Source organism: Garra rufa, chromosome 2 (assembly GCF_049309525.1).
Source record: "Garra rufa chromosome 2, GarRuf1.0, whole genome shotgun sequence".
In the NCBI taxonomy this organism is placed as follows: Eukaryota; Metazoa; Chordata; class Actinopteri; order Cypriniformes; family Cyprinidae; genus Garra; species Garra rufa.
Window position 1 is genome coordinate 47,574,202 of NC_133362.1, and position 12,384 is coordinate 47,586,585.

A 12,384-nucleotide genomic window follows, 5' to 3' on the forward strand; every position below is an offset into this window, starting at 1 on the left:
CTATTATACGTCACCGTTATGAGCTAGCTGCAAGGAATGTGAAATTTAATGCTATTTTAGCCTGTAACTTAAATATGACTATTTGTCAAATGAATTATTGGGTTAATGCTGCACAGTTTACATGTTTAAAACAATCCCACAGTATTTGCAAGTATTCACTCAATATTTTTGCCATTACTTTTTTTTATCAGCGGGCTCACTTCATTTTTATTCACATTACATACATGCCATGGTTGTTACTGTTGGAAACTCAGAAGCAAAGGCCAGGAGACTCAGTTTTCTTTATTAAGAAGAATGTGCTGTTGGTCACTGCTGTCACCAAGTCCAACTAGAGATCTGTACACGGTAGTTTTACATAAATACATACACTTTAAAGAAATTAACAATGCAGATTTTAACTTGAGACACTGGAAAATATTGTTTACCTGCTGCCTCATGGTATAAAGGATGAGGCAGTTGGTCAGAAGGCATCCATAACACCACTAGTAATGGCATCACTAGTGCTAAATGAAAAAATGTTCATCAGTTTACCCACCACCTGTTATGAACTTCTGTAGCAGTGCTGGGTCCAGTGGGACTTAGCAGATGACCAATACACAATTATCTAATTAAAGGAACACTCCACTTTTTTTGGAAATAGGCTCATTCTCCAACTCCCCCCGAGTTAATAAGTTGAGTTTTACCGTTTTGAAATCCATTGAGCCGTTCTCCTGTTCTGGCGATATCACTTTTAGCATAGCTTAGCATAGATCATTGAATCCTATTAGACCAATAGCATCGCGTTCAAAAATGACAAACGAGTTTCCATATTTGTGACCCTGGACCACAAAACCAGTCATAAGGTTAAATTTGACAGAACTGAGATTTATACATCATATGGAAGCTCAATAAATAAGCTTTCTATTGATGTATGGTTTGTTAGGATCGGACAATATTTGGCTGAGATACATCTATTTGAAATCAGAAATCTGAGGATGCAAAAAAATCAAAAAGACTGAGAAAATCACCTTTAAAGTTGTCCAAATTAGGTTCTTAGCAATGCATATTACAAATCAAAAATTACATTTTGATATGTTTACAGTAGGAATTTTACAAAAAATCTTCGTGGAATATGAACTTTACTTAATTTCCTAATGATTTTTGGCATAAAAGAAAAATAAAAATTTTTGACCCATGCAATTTATTTTTGGCTATTGCTACAAACATATCCCAGCGACTTAAGACTGGTTTTGTGGTCCAGGGTCACATTTGTTGTATTTAAAACTTGACTCTTCTGTAGTTATATCGTGTACTAAGACTGATGGAAATGCAAAGCTGCGAGTTTCTAGGCTGATAAGATTAGGAACTACACTCCCATTCCGGCGTAATAGTCAAGGTAGTTTGCTGCCGTAATATGGCCGAAGCAGACGGAGTATTATCAGAAATGAGTTCCCAGCTAGTTTAGCATTTGCACATGTGCTGCGTGGTATTACTGCTCCTGCTTCAGCCTTATTACAGCAGCAAACTTCCTTGACTATTACGCCGGAATGGGAGTGTAGTTCCTAATCTTATCAGCCTAGAAAATTGAAGCTTTGCATTTCCACCGGTCTTAGTACACGATATAACTACAGAAGAGTCAAGTTTTAAATACAACAAATATCGAAACTCGTTGGTCATTTTTGAACGTGATGCTATTGGTCTAATAGGATTCAATGATCTATGCTAAGCTATGCTAAAAGTGATATCGCCAGAACAGGAGAACGGCTGAATGGATTTCAAAACGGTAAAACTCAACTTATTAACTCGGGGGGAGTTGGAGAATGAGCCTATTTCCAAAAAAGTGGAGTGTTCCTTTAAATATTAGATTCCTGAGGGAGGAAACCTCTAATGCATATCTTATGCATATCAGCCTAACTAAAGGAAAACATCAGTTTGGCCCACATTCACTTGCGATGTGAAAGTAGCTTTGATTTCACAGACGTGCATGTTTTCTTGTGCCATTTTAGACTGCTGAGCCATTTAAAACTCTTTCTACAAAAACAAGAGTAGGGTCTTACTTCCACGTGACTTTTCAGGTGTATTTGTAAGTGTAACGGCAAAATAAATTTTTTATAACACAGATCACAATTAAATCGTCTGTCTCCAGGGTGAACGTGCAGATGTTTCTTTAAATGGCTCCTTTTAGTAAACTTCTTGTGACACTCTGAATGCTTTAGTTTCTTTTCAGCATGACTTTGCAAATGACATTTCAGTTCTCTATGATATGTGAAACTCTTCTTACATTTAAGACACTTGTAAGGTTTCTCTCCGGTGTGAAGCCTCATGTGAACCTCAAGGTTTCCTTTGAGTGCGAAACCCTTTCCACACCGAGGACAGGCGTAAGGCTTCTCTCCAGTGTGAACTCTTATGTGAACCTCAAGGTTTGTTTTGTTTTTGCAAGTCTTTCCACAGTAATGGCACATGAAAGGCTTCTTTCCCAAATGAATCTGTACATGATTCTTGAGATGTTTCCTGTCTGTGAAATCCTCTCCACACTGATGACATATAAAACGGTTCTCTCTTGAGTGAATTCTCATGTGGTGATTAAGAGTTACTGTAAATCTGAAACTCTTTCCACACTGACTGCACACGAATGGCTTCTCTCCAGTGTGAATTCTCATGTGGGCATTAAGGGTTCCTTTATGCTTAAAACTAGTTCCACATTGAGGGCATGTGAAAGGCCTCTCTCCAGTGTGAACTCTCATGTGGCTTTTAAGACTTGCGTTTCGGATAAAACCTTTTCCACACTCCTGGCAGGTGAAAGGGTTTTCTCCAGTGTGAATTCTCATGTGGACTTTAAGGCTTCCTTTCTGAGTGAAGCTTTTTCCACAATGTTGGCAGAAGAATGGGCTTTCTCTTGTGTGAATTCTCATGTGGACTGTCAGGTTTCCTTTTCTATTGAAACTTTTTCCACACTGTTGGCAGGAGTAAGGGTTCTCTCCAGTGTGAACTCTCATATGGACTTTAAGACTTACTTTTTGGCTGAAACTCTTTCCACACTGCTGGCATGTGTAAGGCTTCTCTCCAGTGTGAACTCTCATGTGGACTCTAAGGTTTCTACTTTGACTAAAAATCTTTCCACACTGTTGGCAGGTGAAATCACCTTTAGCCGCTGTCTTTTTAGCTTTTTTTCTTGACAAAGTCTTATCAGTCTCGAAACAACCAAAGAGTTTTTCTTCACCCATGGAATCATGTTCCTCATCTTTATCTTCCTTTCCATTCAGTTCTTGATTCTCCTCTTTAATCACCATCAATTCTAAAATGAAAAAAAAACAACAACAACAACAAAAAGAAATAATCTGGTCAATGGCACAAAGCAACAGACACCTAAACAATTAGACACTAAAAGCTGGGGCTGTATTCACTTATTTAGATACATTGCTCCCAAATTTCTAAATTAGAAGCATTTAACCTTAAGATTTTTTGTAAATGTACTATAGACCAATCTAAGATTCACCATTTATGTCCAAACATTAGAAAAATAGTGAGAAACACAATGGAGATTTGTAAAGAATTTCAGGATTTAAGTCACACCGTAGAGCAGAACATGTGCTTAGGAAAAAGTTTCCTTTTGACAACATAGACTATGACATTCTCTTGGATAGCTTGACAATTATGTTGTCATCTGTGGACAAACATTAGCAAATTCAGGTCCTAGTTATCCAACCATTACAACTTCTGTTTGTGTGAAGAAACATCTCATCAGACACAATTATAGAGTGCCACAGGGCTCAGTATTAGGTCCTTTGCTTTTCTCTTTAAATATGTTGACTAGTGATTCAAAGATGGCGGTTATATCCGCAGGCGCTGAGGATAATCTGTGGGTCAGGTAATAAAAAAAATGCATTCTGATTATTTGCGGGTGGGTCGCGGGTAGATGAGATAAATCAATAATGATGCAAATGTTAACTACTTTTCTTAAATATGAAAAGTTTAAATATTAAACTGTTTTAAATATTTTTTTTATCAGGCAGACAAATTCATTTGTGTGTTTTTGCCTGTTCGAGAAGTTGCAGTGACAGAAATTGTGATATTTCAGATAAAGTTTGAAGGGAGCTACGCCTGTGTTAATGCTATAGAGTACGGTATAATGCAGTGGTGTAGTGCATCAGTTGGCTTTGTGTTTACCCACTAAATCCTCTCTGTTGCGCATCATTCATTAGTGTTCTGCATTAGCCAAACTCATGACAGTCCACAAGAATAGCTAATTCAATTGGATGTGAATAAATGCAAATATTCCCTAAAAACACCCAGTAAAGGCAGTGATGTGGTCAGGACCACAGAGCCAGCTTCTTTTGAAATATATTTGATGAATGCACTTGATGCATCTGCTCTGTGTCCACTCCTTCTCTTCAGATGCTGCCTGTTCATACGCGAGAGCATGTCAGGGAAGGCAGGCAGAGTGGTAAAATAATTATGTTAAACCTCTGTAAACTTTTCAGTCCAAGGATCCAGTATGCATTCAAATAGTAAGTTTAGAACGGCTCTAAAACAGAGAAAACTCAACCGATTTCAGATTGTGGGGAGTCAAGTCTAGATGTCAGTTAACCGTATTTTTTTCAGCGAGGATTTGGCTTAAAAGCACGAGTGATTAAGTGTATATGCACTGTGTAGTGTGCAGCAATGTGCAGATCAGCTGAATCAATCTACTGTTAAAATGAACCATCCATTCATCATATCATGCAAAACTAAGAATTCGAATAACTGTAATATGACGATTGGGTGCACAAAATATATTTTTTAAAGAATGTGGATAACAGTAGCACTTTGATAGTGGAAAAAAAAAATAACCAAAATACTACGGAAGTGAATCATGATATTTCTGAAAAAATCATGACATGATATTTTTGCCATATCGCCCACCCCTACCCCACCTGAACTTTATTGCTTCCTTTTAAATAAATGTATTGCTCTTTAAACGCCTGCTGTTGTCCCAGGTGAAAAAAATATATACTTAAATGCAATTAAAATACACTTAAATACCCGCAAATACATTTTTAGTACATTGGGTTTTTTTTTGTGTTAAATAAAAGTTTGATGGTTATACACTATAAATTTACTAATTAAAAGTATGTTTATACTTCAGTAGGACTTTAGTACACTTGACAAAAGTATACTAAATACCAGTAATACTTAAATATTTTTTAGTGTACTACAATAAAGTATACTACAGAAAAAACATCCAAAAGAGTTTTATTAGTGTGTTTTTCAAAAGTGTGCTTTAAATGCTTTAAACATTAGTTGATTTTTAGTACACTGTTTACATACTAATCTTGAGTTTAAAATAAATTAATATATAAAAAAATCTATTAGTAATGTATTGTAGTAGAAGTACATTTTCCCAAAAGTTGTACTTAAGTACACTTAATATGAATGCATTATTATTACTAACACTTAAATTGTTTTTGAGTGTGGTAATTTTAAGTTGACATTAAATTGATTTTATTAAAAATCTATTAATAATGTACTGTAGTAGAAGTACATTTTCCCAAAAGTTGTACTTAAGTACACTTAATATGAATGCATTATTATCACTAACACTTAAATTGATTTTGAGTGTGGTAATTTTAAGTTGACATTAAATTGATTTTATTAAAAATCTATTAATAATGTACTGTAGTAGAAGTACATTTTCCCAAAAGTTGTACTTAAGTACACTTAATATGAATGCATTATTATCACTAACACTTAAATTGATTTTGAGTGTGGAAATTTTAAGTTTACATTAAATTGATTTTATTAAAAATCTATTAGTAATGTACTGCAGTAGAAGTACATTTTCCCAAAAGTTGTACTTAAGTACACTTTATGTGAATGCATTATTATCACTAACACTTAAATTGATTTTGAGTGTGGTAATTTTAAGTTTACATTAAATTGATTTTATTAAAAATCTATTAGTAATGTATTGTAGTAGAAGTACATTTTCTCAAAAGTTGTACTTAAGTACACTTAATATGAATGCATTATTATCACTAACACTTAAATTGATTTTGAGTGTGGAAATTTTAAGTTTACATTAAATTGATTTTATTAAAAATCTATTAGTAATGTACTGCAGTAGAAGTACATTTTCCCAAAAGTTGTACTTAAGTACACTTTATGTGAATGCATTATTATCACTAACACTTAAATTGATTTTGAGTGTGGTAATTTTAAGTTTACATTAAATTGATTTTATTAAAAATCTATTAGTAATGTACTGTAGTAGAAGTACATTTTCCCAAAAGTTGTACTTAAGTACACTTAATATGAATGCATTATTAGCACTAACACTTAAATTGATTTTGAGTGTGGTAATTTTAAGTTTACATTAAATTTATTTTATTAAAAATCTATTAGTAATGTATTGTAGTAGAAGTACATTTTCCCAAAAGTTGTACTTAAGTACACTTAATATGAATGCATTATTAGCACTAACACTTAAACTGATTTTGAGTGTGGTAATTCTCCCAGGTTAAAAAAAGTGCACTAAAATACACTTTATTTAAGTATACTTAGTACACTTTTCAGTAATGTACTAAAAGTACTCTATTTTCGCACACTAATTGTGTACTTATTGTACTAAAAAATAGTATTAAGTACATGTTAAGATAAACTTAATACCATCTAAGTGTACTCAACTGTGCTATTTTGAGACACCATGAAATTGAACTAAAATGTGCTTTTAACATACTATATCTGTATTTAAAAAAATATATTTAGTTACAACTAGAAATACACTTGAACCCTACTTTTGAACATTTATAAATATATTTATGACTAATTTAAAGTATAGCAATAATATATTAAAAGAATATACAAAGTGTGAAAAAAGTGTGCTAAAATACAATTTAAGTACACTTAGTGCACTTCCCTAATGTACTTAAAATGCTCTATTTTCGCACACTAATTTTGTACTTATTGTACTAAAAAATAGTATTAAGTATATGTTAAGATAAACTTAATACCATCTAAGTGTACTCAACTGTGCTATTTTGAGACACCATGAAATTGAACTAAAATGTGCTTTTAACATACTATATCTGTATTTAAAAAAATATATTTAGTTACAACTAGAAATACACTTGAACCCTACTTTTGAACATTTATAAATATATTTATGACTAATTTAAAGTATAGCAATAATATATTAAAAAAATATACAAAGTGTGAAAAAAGTGTGCTAAAATACAATTTAAGTACACTTAGTGCACTTCCCTAATGTACTTAAAGTGCTCTATTTTCGGCCACTAATTTTGTACTCTATATACTAAAAGTTATTCTTAAGTATATGTTAAGATAAACTTAAGATCATCTAAGTGTACTCAACTGTGCTATTTTGAGACACCATGAAGATGAACTAAAATGTGCTTTTTACATACTATCTCAGCATTTCCAAAAAATGTATTTTGTTACCACTTCTAATAGGATTGAAACATATTTCATAAACCTTTAAATATACTAATTATACATAAAAAATAAACTTACTGATTATTTAAAATACCTGAATAATATATAACAAATGTATACAAAGCGTATTTATAATGTATTGCCCAGATATTTTTATCAATAAAAAATACACTTGTTGATTATTTAAAATACATAAATATATAACAAATGTATGCAAGGCGTATTTATAATGTATTTCCCACATATTTTTATTACAAAAAAAATACACTTGTTGATTATTTAAAATACATGAATAATATATAATAAATGTATACAAAGCATATTTATAATGTATTGCCCACATATGTTTAATAATAAAAAATACACTTCTTAATTATTTAAAATACATGAATAATATATGATAAATGTATACAAAGTGTATGTCACGCCCTTGGACTGTTTGTCTTGGTTTTTCCCAGTGTTTCCCCCATTGGACTGTCTGTTTGGTTTCTCCCATGCCCTTTTTTGGTCTTCCTGCTCATTAGTGTGATCCCCTCCACCTGTTGTTGTAATTATCTCCCCTTTATAAGTTTGTTTGATTTCCTTGTTTCTTTGTCCGGCTACAAGCGTTACACCTATGCTCCTTCGTTGTGTGCACGTCTTCTCCCGCCATTCCTGTCTATTGTTACTCTGCCTGAGGATTTATTGAAGACTTTTTATTGAAGACGTTATTTTTTGCTTTCCTACACGTTTCGTGACAACGTATTTATAATGTATTGCCCATACATTTTTATTCATTATAATACACTTATTAATTAATTAAAATATATCAATTATATATAATAAATTTATTCAAAGCGTAATTATAATGTCTTGCACACATATTTTTATTAATAAAAAATACATTATAAATACGCTATGTATACATTTATTATATATTATTCATGTATTTTAAATAATCATCAAGTGTATTTTTTATTAATAAAAATATTTGGGCAATACATTATAAATACGCTTTGTATACATTTGTCATACATTATTCATGTATTTTAAATAATCATCAAGTGTATTTTTTATTAATAAAAATATTTGGGCAATACATTATAAATACGCTTTGTATACATTTGTCATATATTATTCATGTATTTTAAATAATCATCAAGTGTATTTTTTATTAATAAAAATATTTGGGCAATACATTATAAATACCCTTTGTATACATTTGTCATATATTATTCATGTATTTTAAATAATCAACAAATGTATTTTTTATTAATGAATATATGTGGCCAATACATTATAAATACGCTTTGTATACATTTTTTATATATTATTCATGTATTTTAAATAATTAATAAGTGTATTTTTTATTAATAAAAAACATGTGGGCAATACATTATAAATACGCCTTGTATACATTTGTTATATATTATTATTGTATTTTAAATAATCAGTAAGTTTATTTTTTATGTATAATAAGTATATTTAAAGGTTTATGAAATATGTTTCAAATGTATTATAAGTGGTAACAAAATACATTTTTGGAAATGCTGAGATAGTATGTTAAAAGCACGTTTTAGTTCATCTTCATGGTGTCTCAAAATAGCACAGTTGAGTACACTTAGATGATCTTAAGTTTATCTTAAGGAGTACTTAAGAATAACTTTTAGTATATTAAGTACAAAATCAGTGCCCGAAAATAGAGCACTTTAAGTACATTAAGGGAAGTGCACTAAGTGTACTTAAATTGTATTTTAGCACACTTTTTTCACATTTTGAATATTCTTTTAATATATTATTGCTATACTTTAAATTAGTCTTAAATATATTTATAAATGTTTAAAAATAGGGTTCAAGTGTATTTCTAGTTTTAACTAAATATATTTTTTAAAATACAGATATAGTATGTTAAAAGCACATTTTAGTTCAATTTCAGGGTGTCTCAAAATAGCACAGTTGAGTACACTTAGATGGTATTAAGTTTATCTTAACATATACTTAATACTATCTTTTAGTACATTAAGTACAAAATTAGTGTGCGAAAATAGAGCACTTTTAGTACATTACTGAAAAGTGTACTAAGTATACTTAAATAAAGTGCATTTTAGTGCACTTTTTTTTTTACCTGGGGTGGTCTCATGATATGATGTGCCTAGGTAGAAAGAGAAGTAGCCAATTTACATTTTTGAAGCTAATGCCAAGAATATCCCACAAGTCTGCTGCCGCACAGAGCTCAGGGTTGCATCAGACGTTTATGAGTTTTTATATAAACTGTCATCCCAAGAGGTTTAGTATATATGTTAGTTCGTTTGTAACGGTGTTCATTTCTATAAGCAACATGGATTCAATTAAACCAAATGTTAAACAAACCATGTTATAACATAAATATGAAACTAACTTAATTTTTCTTAATGGCTACATTTCCCTTTAATGATCCAACAGCATTTGGATCAGTTTTTAATATGCAAATAACTTTTAGAAACGTATTTGCAATTTATTATTATTATTATTATTATTATTATTATTATTATTTTGCATGCACAATGCAGAGAATTGCACAGCGATGACGTAAAGTGTGCCATTTAGATTATGTTTGTGTTAAAGATTAACTTTTTGTTCTAATAATTATGTACTGTTATTTATGACCCGTACTCTTTCTTTCCGTAAGGTCAACACTTTAAAAAAGACCAAATGACTGAGTTCAGCTTTGAGAATGATAACCAACCTGTTTGTGTGTCAGTATCTTCATGTTTTACTCTAAATGCTTCGTCAATCTTTAAGTCTTCACTCTCCTCTTTAATAAATGCCATCTTTATGATAGTCACGTGGATCTCAGTTGCTTCATCAGGCGTTCTTCTTCTTCTGTCATGTTTGGGAGGGGAATAATGAACAGAAAGCAAAACTTTAATGAAAACATTTGCAGATTTGTTTGTTAAAGTTGTCACTGCATGTTTGTGTTCTCATTGCATTTAACGTGCACAGTTTTGAACATCTGTTGTAGCTTGCGGTGATTAGAGTCACTGAATCATTTAGTAAAATAACTGGTTCGGTTCACTCTGAGTTTTGAAAAGCTCCGTTTCTCTCATCCCTGCTTGTAAAATATTGAATTCGTGTTTACGATCATTTGAATTACGACATAAGTGTCAAAACGAGATGCGCTTCACTCATAAACATAACGTTAATCATAAACACTGATGTTAAATAAAGCGCTACAAAGTTATATTCAATAATAAATAACTCGTTTTACAGTTATTGTATAAACCAACTTATCTGAACGAGTTGCACTGATTTAAACACTGTTCAATGGTTAAAACACAAACCTTAATTCAGCCAAATCACAACAGATGCAGGAGCGCAGTCTTATGACATCACATCGCAGGACCAAAACAAAAGTCTTCTTCTTCTCCTTTTATTTTACCGGCGAACTGGTGATTTGAGCACATGCCGCCACCTACTGTTAAAAGTACTGTTCTCACACACACACACACACACACACACACACACACACACACACACACACACACACACACACACACACACACACACACACACACACACACACACACACACACACACAAATTCACAATAGTGCATAGAAATTTACATACATGAAAGGACATAAATTAAATAATGTCAGAGATACTCAGAGTTGAATTCTTGGTGAAATGCATATTTTGCTGTTTACAGGTATGTGCCAAAAAAAAATTAGAATATCGAGGGAAAGTCCATTTATTTCAATAATTTATTTCAAAAAGTGAAACTTGTATGTTATATTAATTCACTACACACAAAGTGAAATATTTCAAGCCTTTATTTGTTTCAATTTGAATGATTATGGATTAAAGATAAAAAAAAACCAAATCCAGTATTTAAACAAAGTTAGAATATCATGATAAAGTTCAACATTGTAGGCTCCCTGTGTCCCAAACTAGTCAGCTAATCAACGCAAAACACCTGCAAAGATTTCCTCAGCCTTTAAATTGTCTCAGTCTGGCTTAGTAGGCTTCAGAATCATGGGGAAGACTGCTGACTTGACGGTTGTGCAGAAGACCATCATTGACACCCTACATAAGGAGGAAAAGTCTCAAAAGGCAATTGCAAAAGAAGCTGGATGCTCACAGAGTGCAGTATCAAAGTATATTAACAGAGTGTTAAGAGGAAGGGAAAAATGTATCCAGAAAAGGTGCACAAGTGACAGGGATGACAGTAGCCTTGAGAGGATTGTCAGGCAAGGGTGGTTCAGAAATCTGGGGGAGCTTCATAAGGAGTGGACTGAGGCTGGTGTCAGTGCATCAAGAACCACTACATACAGACATCTGCATGACATGGGCTACACTCCTGAACCAAAAACAACGTCAGAAGCGTCTGTGCTGGGCTAAGGAGAAAAGGTACTGGTCTGTTGCCCAGTGGTTCCAAGTCCTGTTTTCAGATGAAAGCAAATTTAGCATTTCATTTGGAAATCAAGGTCCCAGAGTCTGGAGGAAAACCGGAGAGGCACAAAAGTCAAGCTGCTTGAAGTCCAGTGTGAAGTTTCCACAGTCAGTGATGGTTTGGGGAGCATGTCATCTGCTGGTGTGGGTCCATTGTCTTTTATCAAGTCCACAGTCAACGCAGCTGTCCTGCTGCTGACAAGTTTTTTGGAGATGATGATTTTATTTTCCAGCAGGATTTGGCACCTGCCCACAAAGCCAAAACTACCAGTACCTGGTTTAATAGCCATGGAATAACTGTACTTGATTGGTCGGCAAACTGGCCTGACTTAAACCCCATTGAAAATCTATGGGGTATTGTCAAAAGGAAGATGAGGGAGCAGAGACCCCGAAATGCAGACGAGCTGAAGGCCAATATCAAAGCAACTTGGGCTACCATAACACCTCAACTGTGTCAAAGGCTGATCGCCGACTTGATGCTGTAATTAGTGCAAAAGGAGGCCCAACAAAGTACTGAGGATATAATACAGTACATTAATACACTTTTCAGAAGGCCAACATGTGT

General features: G+C 32.7%; 1 protein-coding gene across 1 annotated transcript; it reads right to left on the bottom strand.

Moving 5' to 3' along the window:
• Positions 1-249: 249 nt before the first annotated feature.
• Positions 250-10,631, bottom strand: LOC141326504 (uncharacterized). The gene is made up of 2 exons (XM_073835247.1): positions 10,115-10,631; positions 250-3,274 (listed from the first exon to the last, which is right to left on the bottom strand). The coding sequence occupies exons 1-2, from the start codon at positions 10,197-10,199 to the stop codon at positions 1,923-1,925; spliced, it is 1,437 nt and encodes a 478-aa protein (XP_073691348.1). The 5' UTR covers positions 10,200-10,631; the 3' UTR covers positions 250-1,922.
• Positions 10,632-12,384: the final 1,753 nt, after the last annotated feature.

What these genes read in the sequence shown, in the direction of transcription:
- LOC141326504 (XM_073835247.1), bottom strand. Translation starts at nt 10,199, where the DNA reads ATGGCATTTATTAAAGAGGAGAGTGAAGACTTAAAGATTGACGAAGCA. An exon ending in AGATACTGACACACAAACAG is followed by an intron (nt 3,275 to 10,114) that starts GTTGGTTATCAT and finishes TTTTCATTTTAG; the next exon opens with AATTGATGGTGATTAAAGAG.